The 19,678-nt window shown below is 42.9% G+C and overlaps 1 protein-coding gene across 1 annotated transcript; it reads left to right on the forward strand.

Moving 5' to 3' along the window:
• The first annotated feature begins 3,181 nt into the window (after nt 1–3,181).
• SPATA9 (spermatogenesis associated 9) lies at nt 3,182–12,439 on the forward strand. The gene is made up of 5 exons (XM_074994201.1): nt 3,182–3,242; nt 3,372–3,460; nt 6,602–6,823; nt 7,526–7,621; nt 12,206–12,439. The coding sequence occupies exons 1-5, from the start codon at nt 3,182–3,184 to the stop codon at nt 12,437–12,439; spliced, it is 702 nt and encodes a 233-aa protein (XP_074850302.1).
• The last annotated feature ends 7,239 nt before the right edge of the window (nt 12,440–19,678 follow it).

Genomic DNA, 19,678 nt, shown 5'->3' on the forward strand with positions numbered 1-19,678 from the left:
AAAATTCTAAAGTGAGCTCCCTCACACTCCCTGCAACTCTGTTCAGAAAGCAATTGCTCTCAGTTGAGCTTTTTCACGTCTATCAGGAAGCTTCCAAGGGCAAATGAGAAAAATCAGAAAGAACACAGACCCAAAAAACCTCCTCAAGACTTCGACCAGGGTAAGAAAAACGTTGCTAAACACTGCCAGGGATTAGTAAAACAAGTCTCATAATGATTTTGTTGGAATAGTGAAATAAATTAAGACTAATTAGTTTCTCCTGTTAATCATCAACTGGTAAAACATATTTCTGGAAAGGAAAGGAGAATTAAACACTGGTAAGCAAAAAAGTAGGATTTAATTAAATTTAAAATGTTTTGTATTGGTTTATTGGCCTGTGTCAATACACCTCATTAAGTGGCTTCTTAAGTAACTGATGTTAATGTTTTCTTCTGTTTCGTAGACTGTAGTTAAGATTGTTGACTTTGCCAAGTATAAACTGGCAAATTCATCCACCCTAAAATCCTTAGCTGCTATCTCTGTTGAAAGCTCTCCACAGAGAGACATACAGAAAAAATTGTAATGGAACTAACCAGTTTATCAATTATGTTCAGTCATTTGTATTTAATGTTTTCTTATGTTTTTCCTTTAATTGTAAAATAGCCATGGTAAATTATTGTGATTATATTTGTTGGTCTTAATACGGTATCCCCTAAAGTATGTGAAAGAATCTCCGTGACACGGTGGTGGAAACCACACTCCTGAGTTTGTAGTAAAACAAACAGTAAGAGCTGGCTTACCATTTCTTGTCTAAACTAATTTTATTTAGTAATTTTTAAAAACAAAAGTAGTATCTGTCCAATGATTTAAAACTGTGTCATTCAACCTCACATGAACTTAGAGAATTTGTCTGTCATACCAATGCAGAGGGGAATTACGCTCAATTCTAGTTTGGAAAAAGTTTTCCTGCCAGAGGACAGGTTCGTGTACCTTCAGTCAATAATACATGACATGCAGGCAAGATTGACAGTTTCCATTCATACATATCTGCACTGCCTTTACTGTAAAAAAAATAAAATAATTTAAAAAAAAAGGAGCTGGTATTCAGCCAGCTCCCTCACCTCAGCTCCACTCCTCCCTACCCCTAGCCAATCCTATGGCTGGAGCTGCTGAGGTGCCATACTCAGTACCAGTAAGTACCAAAAAAAAAAAAAAACACGGCATAGTGTGTCAGGGTGAGGCCAGGGGAGGAAAGACAAGAGTAAAACCAGAAGATTTGGAGATGACAGAGTGGGAGCAGCTGAGGCGTAGGCTGCCCTATATCAATTAGAGCCAGCTGATCCCACTCAGGGCTACCTTTATAAGCCCTTTCCTATGCAGGGCAAGGGGGGTGGGGGAGGGGAGACACAACAGAGACAGTGGACAAGGACTACCTCCACTTCTGTAAGACCCTGAGGCTCAATCAGAGACTGTGGAGAACTGGTTAGCTGGTGGAGCTAATCAAGGAAGGGGACTTGCTGCCACTACCTGAAGGAGGTACCAGTCAGGAGCGGGGGAATCATCTGGGGAAGTGGCCCAGCGATCAGAGCTGCGGGGGCAAAGGGAGTCAGCCCTCACTGATAGCAGCCATCCAGGGTCCCTGGGCTGGAATCTGGAATGAGTGGGTGGGGACTGGGTTCCTCCAGACCACCCCTCTGCCTCAGCAAGACTAATGGAGTTCCTATGGCAGGGCCAGTGGACTGAACAGAGGGCCTGGGGCCCAGGAACAAGACTGACCCTGCCACAATACCTGAGTCTCTGTGGCCACATGTCTACATGAATGTAACACTACTTGCCAGATTTTGCTGGTGATCTCTGCATCAGTGGCTGAGGACAGTTTGTTTCTCACCATGCCGCCTTATAACCAAATAAGTCACACTTCCACCTGCATCCTACAAGAACGTGAGTATGTGTGAAGATCTGCCAAACATAAGAAAAATAATTCTCTACTCCCCAGTGATATTGGGCACATATATGTAAGGGATAGGCTGTTGTGCCCCACTTAAATCACTTGCATATGCAAGGTTCTGATTCTCAGGGCAATCTAAAATGTTATATGAACATACTGGAAATTAAAACCACTGTCTGGTGTTCCTTCCCTCCTCCAAGTCACCACACTGCAGACCCTGATGCATGACCTGCAGTAATACCCATAATAGGAAACTCAAGTAATAAATAATATATACTGAAGCCTTCAAAAATGGCTGAAATTCTCAACCCCCTATTTTCTCAGTAAATGGGTTTCACACAGGGCCACTAAGAACTCTATTCTCACCAACAGTGGCAAGGTACAGATCATCCCAGAACCTTGTCCTAAACCAGCACCACTATTGTAGTCTTGTTGAGCATTACCTTGCAGTATGAAACACAGAATTTTATAAACTGTACTAATTAAAGAATCTGACAAATGCTCATAGTTCAGAAACGTGGCAATATTTTGTCTCTGGTCTCTTTTCACTGGCAGCCAATGTAGCCGTATTAAGAATCATTTGAACTAAACATATCTTGTCTCAAGGCTCCATTGGTCATGGCCAACATTAACGTGCTAACACTTGGCTACCAGAGATTCTTTGTCAAGGAGAAATGAGCAGAAGGAACAAGAGCCTGTTAGATTCCCAGGAGCCAGCCAGGTGGCTAGAATAAGAACAAACATCACCAGCTGACTGATGGAAAAGCTAATAGCTACACTGAAAGGAGCCGTCTATATGCAAAGGGCAAATGTGAGTTCCCTTGCTTGCTTAAAACCTAAGGAAAGAGATGACTGTTTGTTTACCATGAACCCAGAGACAAAGGAAATCAGACATTTATTTTCTTTATCCTCAAGCCCATGGATTTAGGATACCTGAAGAGTAGGAGGTAAAGTCTTCTTGTGCAGTGTATCCTTGTGAAAAAGATTAGAAGCAATATGATCAGTTACATGGCAACTTGTGAAAAAAGTACAGATAATTTTGTTTTCCTGATAGGTTCGTGCCCTGGGGACCCATGTATGTATAGTACCAGAAGCTAAGTGGGTTTCTAAGAGATCCATTGTGCTGTCATAAAGCCTTTGTGTCTGGCTAGGATGATGTTCATGTGTCGGGGGCATGGTGTGTTCATTTGAAATCTGAGAGTCCAGCTGGTAACCAGAGCTTAGGACTCAGGGTAGTTCACTGTAAGACACAAGATGCCCATCAAACCAATTGGGTGGATATGTGGGCAGGTAATAAAGAGATTTTCTGGACAAGGTACGTAATTGAGGTTGTGATCCATTTAAACTGCAAAACCTTCCTTGTCCTACTTATTCGTACATGTTACCCTCACTTTAATTAGGAGGTTTTTGAATTAAATCCTTCATTGCCTCTTTTTTACCTTAGCATACGTAATCCAAAGAGCAGTTGTGGGAATTATAGATGAACTTAAGGATGAATTTCCTACCATAATTCGATTGCAACAGTCAAACCAGGTAAGGTTACTGAACTACTAGATTTCGTTGCCATTAACATTCTGATAAAATATTTTCCTTCTCGTTTAAAAATATTGTGAATGAGTTTTATCTACCATTATTTAATAAGGCATCAACCTGAGCAGAACATATTTAGTTATTGGAGCAGGGACAAGAACCTGAATTTCCCAAGTGGGTGCTCTAACCTCTGGGCTGTAGAATCATGTCCACTCTTGCCTCTAGCGTCTCCACATCCACATCCACATCCACATCCACATCCATTTTTGGGCTGCTCTCTTTAAACATCTGCTGAATTGGTCATCACAGATGTAATAGGCAGGGGAATGGCCTGAGCTGCTAAATGGCATCACGATTCAGATGGTTCTATGCATACTCATGTGGCAGAAATTTATAGGGCTTTATCAGCAGACATGTCAGTGCCCAAGTAATTTGTGCATTAGATAATAGATGCATGGCCATTTTTGAGGATCTTAATTTTGAATTTAGGCCCTGCCTCAAATGGCATTAGGTGCCCAAAAGTTTTGTGACTGCAGCCTGAATTTCCTCTATTCCTCCTCTACGAAACTGGGATACAAATTCCCTATTTCACAGGGATGTTGTGAAGATGTGTTCCTTCCTCCTGCTTGTCACAGACACCGAAGTTTCTCATCTGTTTTCCTCCTCTAAACCTCTCTCTTTGTACAATGACCCTGTCCCATCCAATTTCTCTCATAATCACTCATTTCTTCCCTTACTCTTCTTGACATCTTGTGCAGGTCCGGCTCAGCTGACTGGGATGAGGGCAGTCTAGCCTTGTGGTCAGAGCCAGCATCGGGCACCAATGGGGTTGACAAATGGTCAGACATATTCCTGGAGATTTCATCACATGACAGATTTTAATTAAAGATTAATCTTGAAGACTCCAGGACAATCCTGGAGACTGGAAATCCTAGGAACCAAAGTCAGAGCCAGCATCAACAGTGGGAATCCAAAGCCAAGGATCAAACCAAGATCAGGAACTGAAGCAAGCAGCATAGTAGATGAGGAAGGGTTGAAGGCCGAGTCAGGACAGAAAGAAGGCTGGTGGAAGGCAGGCATAAGATAACAGGAGCCATCACAGGGGTAGGCATGAACACTGAGTAGCCAGCAAGCTGTTGCTGTTGTCCCAAGAGCCAGACTGCTGTTCCCTCCAGCCCACCAATTGGCAAAGCCCATCCTGCAGCTGTTGTGGGCCAAATGTACTGATGACACTGCCTTGAGATTAGATCTGACCAGTCTTGCTTGCTGACACACTTCCCTCTTGCAATACAAACCTGCTTTAGTCTCTCCCATCTTAAAAAAAAAATCCACGCTTAATCCAATCCCTCTTTTTTCTCCTGCAACACTTCTCTGAACTTTCATCCATAAATACAAGTTCAGCTACTAGCTAGGGATGTGAAATCCCCTTTAAGTGGTAGATTTACCGGATAACCAATTAAAGGGAGGGACAGCTGGGGAGGTCCTCGCTACCCATACTGTGCTGTGGATTGGGGCTGCTGAAGCCACACAGAACAGCCTCAGTCCTCAATGCACCATGGGTGGGGCTGCTCCAGCCACCCTGCAGTATCCCCTGTGTAGAGGGACTCCTGTGGCCAGGCTGGAGTGCTCCCTCCCACAGCAGTCCTGTGGGATTGGAGCAACCCCCTGCCCGCTGTGGGTAGGGGACTGCTCCAGCCCTTGCCAACTAACAATCAACATCCCTACTACCATCTCTATGCTGCTGACTCCAAGCCCATCCCATTCTGCCCAACTAAAATCAAGGCATAGGGTTCAGCGTAGGTGGGGAGCAGAAGTCAGTGCAGAAGTATGGGGTCAGAGAGGCTGGAGTCAGGGCAAGGGATGGGGTACTAAGGTAGGGGGTGTGGGGTGGAGGAGTTTGGGCAGAGGGCTGTAAGGGTTCAGGGCAGAGTGTTTGGTATGTGGGGGGACTCAAGGGCAGGGGGTGGGAAGCATGGGAGCTGGAAGGCTGGGGGAAGGAGCTTACCAGGATGGCAAGGGTGGCGCTGAATGGTCTGACCCAGGCTGCGATCGCCCACCTGGCCCTGCCTACTGCCCCCTTGCAAGCCCCTTCCACCCCATCCCCTGCATCTGCCCCCCCTTCACCCAGCCCCACTCTAACCTGCCCCCCCACCAGACCCTCCCCCCACTGGCCCCAACCTCGCTGCCCTGATCCCAACCAACTTACCCCCAGCCAGCCTCCTCCAACTGGCCAACCTGATAATGGCCAGGTTTCCCCCCACCTGTCCCTTCCCCTGTACAGATCATGGCAAGCCAGAGGCTGCTGCACCCCAGCAACGACCCTACTTCCTTCCAGTCCTATGAGTCTCTGCTTCTGTCTCAAGCATTTCTAATATGCCCATCACCGTATTACCAGGTGACAAGGTTGTAAATGAAATCAATTGGTAAAATCAACGATAAATCATGAAACTTTTTTGATTTGTATCAAATGTAGTTTCAGTTTAATCAGATACATCCTCTGTTGCAGCCTTCATGTTCTGGGCTGGTAGAATGTCTCTGCTAGAAAACCTGCATCTCCAAACTGATATTTTTAGGTTTGCTTTTAATACCAAGCCTTATGGAAAATACAGTGAGCTCTGCAAAATGCAGGCCTCCTGGGAATTGCTAGCACCTTGAACTTCCCTAGAAGTAAAGTATGTCTCAAATTTCAACGGTAGCTGCAATTTCCTTCTTGCCAAGCCATTGTAGGGCTGGGAGTACTGCAAAGACTATACATCAATTAAAGGAGAGAGGTTGTCTTGTGCCCTCCGGCCAAATAAAAGCTGCAAAAACTTTTTCTTCTTCTAAATGCTATCCGTGACACATAAATGTACGTTGTTTTTCCAAGACATTAAAATATTTTGATACTTTATCAGTGAACGCAGGGCAAGAGTCTCTCTTCCTATGTGTTGCCACAATTCAAGCCATTACATGGGTTAATTATTTGTAGCATTAAATGAGGAATAATTGAGCTTCTATTAAAACTGCTTGTATCTGTGCGTAGCCTCAGTATCAAAGGATTACCTTGAGAATAGTCTTTCACTCCCCATAAAAATCACAATATTCTAAGAAACTGATTTTAGAATCATATCTCATTTTCTTTCTCAAACACTTGCCTTTCAGCAGATCGACCCCATTCTGCAGGCATCCAGATCAGTGGTAGCAAGCACGTTCTCTTCATCTCCTGGAATAAGAGTTATTAATGAGCTAAACAGAATATCAACGTCTTCAAAATCTATGGCCAAAATCTTGCAGCCACAACTTGTACAAAATTTTGCAGAGTTAAATACTATGTCTCATCGTCTTCTGAATGTAAACATACCAAAGCAGCCTCTCTATAAAAATCAGGTACGGGAGCTTTCCCTCAAATGCTTATTAATTAAGTCATATTCTGATGTTCTTCACATGCAATTTCGATCAGGCTTTCAAACTATTTTCAGTCAAAAGTTCTGTTCCAGCTCATTCAAGTTATTCTCTGCAGAATCCTTAACATCTCTGTCTTAGTTTTCCCCCATGGATACTTTCACCCCTCTTGTACAGTAATTCATCTGAGCCAAAATCTTGAACCCATTAATTTGTCCTCATTTAGTTTAAGTGCTCACTGGGTCAAACAGAAAGCAAGTTTATTGAATGACTGTTTACAGATACTTTGATTGCACCAATATCTGCAAATGAAGAGGACCCTATGTATGTGGTTCTCCTTGCACAGCCAGCTCAGCAGCAGCATTAACTCTTGCTCCTCCATCCCTTTCTCCTATAACCCAGAGAAGGGCTGCTGAGTCAGAAGAGTGGACAGGCTGGTAGAAGGGATCTGATGGATGCTATCTCTTTACACCTGTGATTCCTGTGTGTTCCTGTGACCCTCAAAGATGACAAAATGAATGACTGTTCTTAATTGTGTACAAAAAGTCTTAACTCGAAGAGCAGCATGTAAATACAAGCATTTCAGAAGCAGATATGGATATAGAGAAATGCTTATTGTCCCATTGAGCAGCATTAATATTTTGGCAGCAAAAAAAAAAAGTTTTTAAAAATGTATTTTTCCTTCAGGGTAGAACATTTTCCCTGTTTGATGTGATCTCCTATCCAGCAAAGACTGCTCTCACCAGTGTTATGTGTGCTTCCTATGCAGCTCTAATATATGTGGTAAGTTAATAAGTGTCTTAGCTCAGTGCCTGATTCTGCCACACTTACCCACAGTGACTAGTGCATTACTCCAAATGTCAAACCAGAATTATGCAGCATAAGGTACTGCTGAATGGGTAATGGACTGAATTGGGCATTCTTTGATTAATTCATCATCATCATCATCAACTGTGGGCTCAGCACCCGTTGGTGTCTGATGCCTCTCTCACTATTCACACTATAGTAATGTAGTCATCAGAACAAGGTTTAAAAACGTGCATTTCAGCTTCAACTCTGCTCTCAGCTTCCCAGTGCCACCCAGCTTCTTGTATCCCATCTCCTCACTCGTTCAGTCTCAGTTGCCTTCTGGCACCAACTCTGATTTTGTCTTCTCCATGCTTGTTCTCAGACTCCCTGTGTCATCCCAGGTTCCTCAGCCAAACTCAGTTTTTCATGTTCAATGAGACTTGAATATTGATTATTTTATTTACTAAATTCTTTGTAATCTCTACTAAGCATGGGTAAACAAAGATTTTTTCAAAGGTTTATAACATGGCTATATTTGGAAAGATTCCCCCAGCTATATCACTGACACAAAGCCAGGGGCTGCCAAATTTCAAGTCTGTGCTCCATAGCATGGGGGCACTAAAACTTTTCAAACAAAACAAAAGAGTTTTATTGAATGGCAAAACACTTCACCCTAATTTAATTCTCAGAAACAGCTGAGCTGTTTTGGATTTAATTTAGGGGAAATACAGACACCTGGCATGGAAAACACTAAACAATTAAAGTTTGGCAAAGATAGCAGCTGAAAACAGGGTCCTATAATGGCAAGTTTCAACCTATTTGCCCCACCATCTACAATGACTATAGCAATTTAGTATAATTCACCGTTATGTGTTTGTGTCTTGAAACTAGTCTCAAAGGGGTAGTTGTGTTAGTCTGTAGCGTCACAGAAAAAACAATCAGTCCTGTAGCACCTTAAAGACTAAAATGTATAAAGTAGTGAGCTTTCATGAGTCAGACGCATGAAAGCTCATTACCTAATTAATAAAATTCTTAGTTTTTAAAGTGCTTCAGATCTATTTGTCTTGAGACTGTAAGCCAGGGATGGGCAGCTTGTGGGCCAGATGTGGTTCATTGGGATTAAACCCCGGAGGACTGTCAAATACTTTGTTTACCTGAGAGTCTGCACATACAGTTGATCACAGCTCCCAGACCAATTGCCGCAAGCAGCTGTACCTGCAGACACTCAGGTAAACAAAGTGTCTGACAGCCTGCCAGGGGCCAACCCCGACGAACATGAACTGTACCCGCCCTACAGGCTGCCAAGTGCCCACCCCTGCTGTAAGCCTTTTAGGGCATGGACTGCCTCTTTTCTAGGTGTGTATAACATTCAACACAATGGAGGCTCAAATACCAACTGGGGCCTTTGGCCACTACCGAGTGATCAATATTTTCTAATAATTTAACTTTAAAAAAAAATCATTCTACATATTGTAGGAAGCAGAGGCAGTATTCTACTTCACTAAAGACTGACTGTGTGAAGTGCTGAGTGCAAACACCCACTGCCAGCAATGGGATTTAACACCATTCATCTCTCTGGAAGAGATGTTCGGCACGATGCATCTTAGCTCCCTACCTGACTCATTACAGACTCTGTCCTGTCCCGCAAGGTTTGAGTGCTCTCAGGCACATTTAATTCTGTCGGACTCGAGATAGGTTGGGAACTGGCAGGACTGGGTATGCACATCCAAACATGATTGTTAGGTGTTCTATTCCAGATCTATTTAGTTTCTTTTTGCTTAATTATAATCAATGGCTTATAGCAGTCAAGGACAACCTAGGCTACTAAGTGAGCCACATTAGCAGCCTTCCGTCATCTCAGTGGGCCACAAGATTTTCATAACTAAGACTGTCTCCCAGGATAAGGTAGCTTTGCTAACTACAGTTGCATACCTTGAAGTTTCAGGCCATGCCAAATGAACCGTAGCAGCATTTTGATTAGATGCAGGGGGAAGGCATGGCTCTCATAATGTTGAATGCGAATCAGCACACAGCTCACTTCAAGTGTGTGTCAGTTTTGTAATACTGGTAGGAAAAAAACTATGCAGACAAAAACCAGCAGAATTTCGCACCCTTGTACACAGGCAACAGTAAACAAAATGTCTTGTTGGCCACATAGATCCCCAATAGGCCACAGGTTTCCCACTGCTGACTTATGTTCAGAATCCTGAAAAACAAAAAGCAGGTGCAGAAAGATGAAGTATTTTTTTCTAACAGAAGTTTCATCACACTATATCTTTCAGTATTTTTCCAGGTCCTATGACGACAATCTCATCAGTACTTTCTTTTGTCATTGTACCACACAATAGTTATAAGTTAGGAATATTAAATCTTATTTTGTGACAAATATTTTTAATTTATGTACATTCTCCTCAATCTTCCCAAGTACAAATGTCGGCCAAAATTATGTTGGAATATATAAATCAGTCAAGTAGGAGCTTTACACTACTGTGGAGTCCTTTCTTTTCTGTAAACAAACTCATTCCATAACCTCACACTAGAGTTTATTTCTAATGCAAATTTCAACAACAGAAATGAGAGAATACCAAATGTGTGGAAATGACTAACTTTGGGACTCAGATAATGACCATCAGTAAAATACATTTGAGAGATGGTGAGATGTAAAATCAGTCACCAAAAATGTTTGATTTCCTGCCATTTGATAAGTTTATGGGGCCATGCCTGCTGCCATTTAGATCAATGGTGAAACTCCTGCAGATTTCAGTGGGAGCAGAAGTAGGCCTTTAATAGGTGAACTGGTTTTAAGTATTTACAGTAATACCTTCTGTAGAAAAAATCTGTAATAATAACTGTTTAAATGTTTGACAGACATAATGGCATTTGGACTTCTAGCAAATTTATTTAGCTACAATTGCATAAAAGTGTGTGACTACTATGGTAATGTATAATAGCTTAAGTCTATGCAGTGCTAAGTGCATAGTAGCTGTTAGGATATATTCAGGCCTGACTGTAAATGCCTATACTCTGAGTCTAGGCATATTTTTATTACTTCACTAGTTATAGAGGCACAAAATAAATCAGAATCTCTGTCCATATGTACATATGGGACTTCTCTCACTATGAAATCTGAGCCCCTGTTCTTAAGATAAAGCCTTTGGCTAAGCAGCAGAGGCAGCCACAAGAGGAAAAGAATAGAGTCAGATCATCAAATTCTAAACCAATCACATTGAAATAATGCAACCTTGGGCTGTTAGAAAAACAATCCAACCTATTGCCTCCTAATAAAGGGAAGAGCCCACAGGCTGCACTCCTCCAAGCCAGTGCTCACATCTGGCAGCATTTGTCATCCAGCAGGACCACGCATATTGCCAGATGAGAGTGTAATGGGCAAGTGCAGGAGCCCCAGCAAGGCTGGAAGCCAAAGCCAACCACCTGCCCTGGGGCTGCAGGGCAGGAAGCTGGTGTGGGTCCAGGAGACAGAGTGCCACTTGCCCCACAGCAGCGGGGGCCAGGAGGCTGCTGTGGGGCTGGGAGTCAAAGCCCTCATCTGCCCCGCAGCAGCAGGGTTGAGATGTTGCTGCGGGGTTGGGAGCCAGAGTCCCTGCCTGCCCCATGGCAGCAAGGGCTGGGGGGCTGCCATGGGACCAGTAGTAGAGCTCCCACCTGCCCCATGGCAGCAGGGACTGGGGGATGCCACAGGCCTGGGAGCCAGAGCCCCCATATGTCCTCTGGCATGAGGTTGGGGCAGGGGCCAGCTGGAGCCCTGTGGCAGCCCCTGGGAGCCTGGGTTAGGGCCAGAGTCCACCTTCCCTTGTCCGTCAAGTTTTTTTGTTTGGGACCTCTCAGGTCCCAAGCATGCTGGATAAGGGAGGTGCAGCCCATATAAAATGTAAAGAAAACTTAAACTGACAGCTTTCTTTCTGGCCCACTTATCCACAGTTGGAGTTATGAAATCCCCTTTTCTACTGTTTTTCATTATGGTCACTCACTATTTCCCTATTGTTTCTGTATGATCTCTGGTTCTGTGATTGTTACTGCCTGCTGTATAATTATTTTTCCTGGATGTAAACCAATTAAAGTATAGCATATAATTGGTTAGATAATCATGTTACAATATTTTAAGATTGGTTAGTTAAATTTCAGTATAATGATTGATTAAGCAATAGTGGAGACAAATACTATACAAATTGGGGACACACAGACTTCTGATAGTGCTGTTCTCTGTTCATGCAAGAAGGGCCAAGGAAGGGGAAGGATAAAGAGAAGCCAATAGTAGTCCTGATCCAACAAGCACTTAAGCTGCTACATAAGTTTAAGCACATTAATCGTCCTATTGATTTTGTGGAACTTTTCACATGTTTAGAGATAAATGTGACTGAAATACATTATTGCATTTTGTCCAGACTGCTTAGCATCTTGTATGATTAAGCCTTTTACTACTAAGACACTGGAATATGTATTATAAAGTCTCAAAAGAAAGGGTATTCCACATCATTTGTTTCAAATGTCATACAGACAGTGACATACAATTTAAAGTTCTTGTTTTCTTAAACTAAAATACATCTCTATTATATGTAGGCAATTTCTATTAGCACAGTACTAGGAAAAATAAAAAGCATAGTCAAAGAAGAAAAGGCCTCAAGAGAAAACACTAAGAATGAGGAGGAAATAGACGGAATTTCCAAATACAAAGATTCAGCACGTTACACTGTATCCTCACCAAAGAAGCAAGTCTCTTCTGAATTTCCTGTTGAAGATTCAACTAAGAGCAGCATTCACATCCTACATTCTGCACTGGATCAAAACACTTAACTATAGTGGTAACAGGTGTATGAGCTTTTTGTTAGTGCACTGAATGTTTAATCAAAGACACTATATACAGACTTTGCGTTCTGCTTGTTAATAAAAGAATCATTAGTACAAATATCTTAGTATCTCCAGGGAGTTCCTTGTCTAATGAAAGAAACAAAATCTATCTAGGTATTTGTCACTTAACATAGTTGTTGCTGAGAGCCTTACTATGAATATTTTGATGCCATGTTTTATAGGATGTACATTTCTCAGTGACACAAACTCTTGTGTAAATTTCACTGATTATGCAACAAAAGCATGGTATATTTTAAGTCTGAATTCAAGTGTGTTCCTTTGATACCAAATTCCACAATACTGGCCAATGGCTAATTACATTTTTCTAGCAGATGGATAATGACTAAATTAAATTAATGTGTAGTTTGTTTCCTTTAGTGTGGTTCAATTCGCCATGGACATTCTTCTTTGCTTTTTCTCTTTATCCAGATTTTCTCATATCTTATCTTGATTTAGTAACAGAGAGGGAGCCATGCTTGTCTATATACTATCAAAACAAAAAGCAGTCAAGTAGCACTTTAAAGACTAGCAAAATAATTTATTAGGTGAGCTTTCGTGGGACAGGCCCACTTCTTCAGACCATAGCCAGACCAGAACAGACTCAATATTTAAGGCACAGAGAACCAAAAACAGTAATCAAGGAGGACAAATCAGAAAAAAATGATCAAGGTGAGCAAATCAAAGAGTGGAGGGGTGGTGAGGAGTGGGGGAAGGTCAAGAATTAGATTAAGCCAAGTATGCAGACGAGCCCCTATAGTGACTCAGAAAATTCCCATCCTGGTTCAAAACATGTGTTAATGTGCCGAATTTGAATATCCCCCCACCCCTCCACTCTCTGATTTGCTCACCTTGATCATTTTTTTCTGATTTGTCCTCCTTGCTTACAGTTTTTGGTTCTCTGTGCTTTAAATATTGAGTCTGTTCTGGTCTGGCTATGGTCTGAAGAAGTGAGTCTGTCCCACGAACGCCCACCTAGTAAATTATTTTGCTAGTCTTTAAAATGCGACTTGACTGCTTTTTGTTTTTATCTTGATTTACTGTACCACCGTGTTTTGACTTCAAAAAAAGTACATGGTTTAAAAATAACCATATCCAAACATGTCAGAAATATGAATAGAGATTCTGTTTTCTTTCTACCCAAAACATTAACAAAATACAGTACTCTCTTTTTTGTCCCATTGCTAAAAAGTTTTGGAGAGGCCACATGATCTCTTATGCTTCATTTTTAAATTTCTGTACAACTTCAAAGGCTGGATTTTAATGCAGTGAGACCCAATGTCCACAAGCACCACCTTAATCTAGCATTTAAACACATCCCATTACTCCTTAGTTCATGCAGATACACAATGTATGCATACAGCTCTACTAATGTATAAGTGCAGACCTACCCATCTTTCATCAGATTCATCTGTAATAAAGATGAACCAGTGCTCCACTGAAATCAGCCCTTAGATGAAGAATAGTGGGTTGAAGCAGAACCCAGGCAAGACAAAATATATGGTGGTAGGCAGAGAATAACACTGAAGAATTTACTTATACAGTGTAAATATACCTCCAACAAAGGAAAGTATATTCCCAACTGGTGATGTGAATCTGTAATTAAAGAGTCATCCCAGATTCCTCAGAGATACTAAACCTTTGCACAACACAAAGCACAAGTAATGCTTCCTACCTACCATCTCCGGTTGGCTATGAGATTCCATGCCATCCTGACAGACAATGACCTGCCCTCAGTTATTGACACCTTTGCCAGCTCCTATCTGGACTCCAGTAATGCAATATACCTTGGTCTAAAACCTTCTATGCCTCAAATTCCAACTGGTACCAAACTTTACAGCAAATCTCAGTTACACTGGTACCATGAGCACATCATCACTTTCTACACTGGCTGCACATATCTTCAAAATCATGAGCCCAGAGAACCTCAAAGATCTAGGATGAGCACTGTGCACAACAACTCTGATCTTCAGACACAATGGGACGTTCTACCAAACGGGCAAATCTCACCTGTCCAAGAAACAATGGGACTCATCTGGGACTATGGAAAAAACTGCCCAAATGTCTCCATCACAAACTTTGTCACTTTCTGCTGCGAGTTCTAGGTACACTTCTTCAACTTGCCTTGTCCAAGATACCTTTTGATAAGTATTTACATTTTTAAAACAATCCAAAATCAAATCCTACACTTCATATCCACTTTTGCTCCAGTGAAAAGAAGACAGAAGAAAGTCACATGTGATAGATGTTTGTCATGTTAGTTAATTGACTATTGGAATGTGCTCAGACACTACTATGATGAAGAAAATATAAATAGTTTATTTAGAATGATACTGGAATAACTGCACATTACAACACACAAGTGCTTTGTACTTCACTTTAGGAAACTCTAGTCTTATGGGATAAGATGATAAAAACAATTCTTCATTCAGTGGTCCCCGTGGTGCTTATGACAGGTGTCAGGACCACCCTGGCTCCACAGTTTGGAGATTTTCAAGCTGTAGTTAGCCGGATCATGCACATGCAGGAGTGCGCCAGGCTTGTCGTGTGCTTTTGGTCGAGTGCACAATCTGGTCCAAGCCACTTCCTCTTGACTGCCAGTGGCTGCAGATGGATTTAATTTGTGCTTCACTCACACCTGAAACAAAAGTAAAAAATCACCTGTAAATAGTTTCTTCCCTTTTTCCAGTATTTTTAAGAGCTTCTTTACTGCATATAGTTTAAAACAAAAGGGGGAGAAAGAAGGGAGAAAGGAGGAGGTTTTAATAAGTTAAAACTTATCTGCGCATTGCTTAAGAATGGTTCTTATCGACTGTTAACTATTGTTTACAACTGCTAAGTACCATTAACTACGGTTTGTTACTGGTAAATACACACACACTGTTGTTATTTAAAAAAAAAAAAAAAAAAAGCCTGTGGCAGGCTTCAAAAAGTGCGATTCATGCTGTGAAGCCATGCCGGGTTCAGATGGCCACAGCAAATGCATTCGCTGCCTGGGGGAGGCCCACATACCTCAGAAATGTCCCTACTGCTCCAAACTGACTACAAGAGCCAGAAAAGGTAGGGAGATGAAGATGGCTAAAGGAGGCTAAAGATGATTTTATTTAACAAGGCTCTGCAGCCTACAACCTCAAGGCTGCCCCCCTCCAAGGGTCCATCACTGGCTCCCTCTGGCCATAAGAAAAAGAGATCCTCTCCCACTCGATCCTTGCTGGTGCTACCTGCTACCTACAAGCAGGATAGTGAGGTTGCAAGCCGCCATCCTTCTACATCTAAAAGTGACAAACGGTCTATAGAGCAGAATTCAGAGACTATACCACAGGCACACGGCCGAGCCTCGGAACCGAGGAATTTGCACACCTCAAAATGATCAGCACCAGAAACTGTGGCACCGAGACAATCGTCCCTGGCACCAAAAACAATGTCGGCACCGGGAGATCCGGTGCATAAACCTACCACACCTAAGATCTTGCTACAGCCGGAACCCACACCAAGAGCACTGGAACCGAGGTCAGTGCTGATAACATCAAAAACAAATGGAAATGATAGACTCTGCAATGAGGCATACAGCACTGGGCGCAGTACCAACTACGTCAGCACTGGTTCTGTTGACACCGTACACTGCGACCTCGGACAACAACACAGTCCAACAACCTGCAAAGGCACAGACAAAAACTCGCCATTATAGTCCTTCTTCTGACTTTGTCATCATGTTGTTGCTGCTTCCCATAATTCTCCATTAGAACCAGTTGTACTGCAACAGCCTCTAATGCCTCCACCACCATTCCTCAGAACTCTATCCCTCCTTCAGGCCTCCTTCTCCTTGGCTCAGACCTCCATCTCCTACCTTTACAACAACCATGCCAGCTGCATGAATACACTCGCCAGATATCCCCATCTCCTCCTCCGTCACTGAGTAAGTCTCACATACCTTATTCCTTCCACCACCATACCTATAGAAGACGTTCACGTTCCCGATCTTCCTCACTGGGATCACAATTCTATTACTGTTTGCACCCATACCATTGCGAAGACTACTATAGAGAACACTACCCTCATAGATCCAGGGACAGATTGTCAAGAGTCATGTCCCTCATATAGACATTCTATGTCTCTAACTCCAAAGAGGCACAGGTACTCCATGTCCAGAGAATGCCTAAAACCAATGTTCCTGCTCCCCAAAAACCCATAGAGGAGCAGCCAGAAGAAATTGTGGAAGAGCAAATGGAGGCCTACCAAACAGATGTTTCCTCATCATCCCCGGACGAGGCTGTCACCCCGGGTGATATATCCCCTCCTGACGATCTTAGACAATTTCAGGAGCTCTTTAAGAGGGTCGCGCAGACACAGGATATACAAGTTGTACAGGTACAAGAAAAGCTGCATAGGCTTCTTGAGAATCTAAGACCTCCGACACATTCCAAGATAGCCATTCCTTTAGATAATGCCATTACAGAGGCTGCAGATAATATTTGGCAGATCCCCACCTCCATCCCACCAACCAACAAGAAAGCGGACAAACTATTTTGTCCCCTCAAAGAGTACGGAATTTCTATTCAATCACCCTCAACCCAACTCTCTTCTGGTGGAGTCCTCACAACAAAGATGAAAGACACCACAATGTAAATCTATGGTGTCAGATAACGACCCTAAGAGGCTAGTCCTATTTGGATGAAAGGTCTATTCATCTTTTATTCTGTTGTTACGAATGGCAAATTATGCTGCACACCTTTCCAACCATAACTTTGATAATTATATGAAACTAATGTCCCTAATGGAATGTCTCCCCAACGATAGGAAACCCATATTAAAATCAATAATCCAGGAAGGCTATAAGCCTCACATACGGGAGTCCAAGTTGCTCTACACATTGCAGACATGGCTGTACAATCTACTGCAACCACAGTCGTAATGAGGTTGGTCTCCTGGCTACAAATATCTGAAGTTCCTAAAGAATTGCAAACAAAGGTGGAAGACTTTTGCCAAGTCTTGTTTGCCAAGTCTACAGATAGTTTTACATTCTAGTAAAGACTTGAGAACTACTTTGCGAACACTGGGTATGTATAGCCCCTCGTACAGGAGGAAGAGATACTACCCATATCACTGCCACTATAATTACCAACCTCAGTAGCCACAATATCACCAATATAGCTATGACCAGGGCACGAAGAACAACAAAGACCCCTGAGGGGGCACAACATGCAAGGCCATAACCCTGCACCTCAAACCACAAGGAAGTAGGTTTCACTACTATGTCAAGTACTGCGACACCACACTCATTGGCCAGTGCAAACACCACTGCACCATTTGTTCCACCACCGTCTCAGACCATTTTACCAGCAGTGGTGGACCATCACCGCAGACATATGGGTGCTGCAGATAATTTCTGAGGACTATGCCATTCCATGCCATTCCATGCCGCACCCTTCCACTAACCACCCCTCCACCCAGACCCTCCTCAGGGACCCCTCTCACAAGACGTTGTTAAAGTGAGAGTGGACCACTCTTGTCCATAGGAGTGGTTGAGAGGGTACCCAATTAATTCAAAGGAAAAGGGTTCTATTCCCACTACTTCCTCACAGAGAAAAAAACGGGGATGGAGAACAATCCTAAACTTACGGGCTCTCAACTGTTACCTTTGCAAACAATGTTTCAAGATGGTCACCATTACCTCTATAGTTACCACACTGGACAACGGAGACTGATTCGCAGCCCTCGAACTACAAGACACCTACTTTCATACAACTATCCATCCTGCTTACAGACGTTTTCTCTGTCTCACACTGGGGACGGATCATTTTCAATACAAAATCCTGCCATTCAGCCTGTCATTGGCAGCCAGAGTCTTCGCAAAGACGCGCTCGGTAGTAGTGGCCTACCTACACCACCTAGATGTTTTCATCTTTCTGTACCTAGATGATTGCCTTTTGAAGGGCCGCTCATGTGCCGATGCTCTTCATATGATAAGCATTACCACAAAGATGTTTCAGTCTCTGGGCCTTACCATCAATTTTCAGATATCAACCACTGAGCCCAGACAGGCCATAGAATCTACAAGGGCTCACCACAATTCTATCACAGCAAAAGTATACTTACTGGCACCTCACTTTCATGAGACACAATCAATAATACAAATCCTGTTACGCAGTCCTAGGACACAGGTGATAACTTGCTTCTGGGTCACATAGCAGCTACCACATCTGTGGTCCAAAATGCCAGACTGCATTTTCGCTGTCTCCAGAATTGGCTAGCATCAATATATATGCTGATGAAACATACTGTACACAAGAGGGTGTTGCCAACCACACAGGTTCAAAAATCCTTGCAGTGGTGGATGAAACCCAAAAATCTACTAGGCTCCCTTTCACCAACCACAGACTTCCATTTTTGTAACAACACACTTCCAGCATAGGCTGGGGAGCACACATGGGAAACAAATCAGTGCAAGGACGCTGGACACAACAGGTGATGGCTCTACATATAAACATGCTGGAGCTACGAGTGGTGTTCAACGCTTGCAAGCAGTTCCTACCACACATTCAGGGTGCAGTGGCTGGCATCAATACCGAAAACATTACCATAGTGTATTACATCAACCAACAAGGTGGAGCCAGATCTCATACATTGCATGCAGAGGCTGTTCATCTATGGAACTGGTGTACAGCAAATGACATAATACTGAGGGCCTCATACTTACTTGGCATCAGCAACGTTGCGGCAGATCTGCTGAGCAGACAATTTGCACTGGATCACGAGTGGGAGATCCATCCAGACATACTTCACTGCATCTTCCACAATTGTGGTTTTCCTCAAATAGACCTATGTGCAGCCTACAACAACAGAAAATGCCCCCATTTTTGTTTCAGGGTGGGTCTTGGCCCAGGTTCCCAAGGGGATGCTTTTCTCATACCATGGAAAGAACCCCTACTCTATGTCTTTCCCCCACCAGTTCTTATTCACAAAATCTTGGAAAAGGCTAGGCTAGAGAAGGCCAATCTGACACTCGTAGCACCTGCGTGGGACCATCAGCACAGGTTCCCACTACTACAACGAATGTTATTTTGCCCTTCATGCTGCCTCCCCATCATTCCAGACCTTCTTAAACAGAATCAAGGGTCTCTGACCAACCCTCAACCACGAACATTATGTCTTATGATATGGTTGATTCTTGGTTCAATGCCTCAGAGA

Source organism: Carettochelys insculpta, chromosome 5, assembly GCF_033958435.1.
Source record: "Carettochelys insculpta isolate YL-2023 chromosome 5, ASM3395843v1, whole genome shotgun sequence".
Classification (NCBI taxonomy): domain Eukaryota; kingdom Metazoa; phylum Chordata; order Testudines; family Carettochelyidae; genus Carettochelys; species Carettochelys insculpta.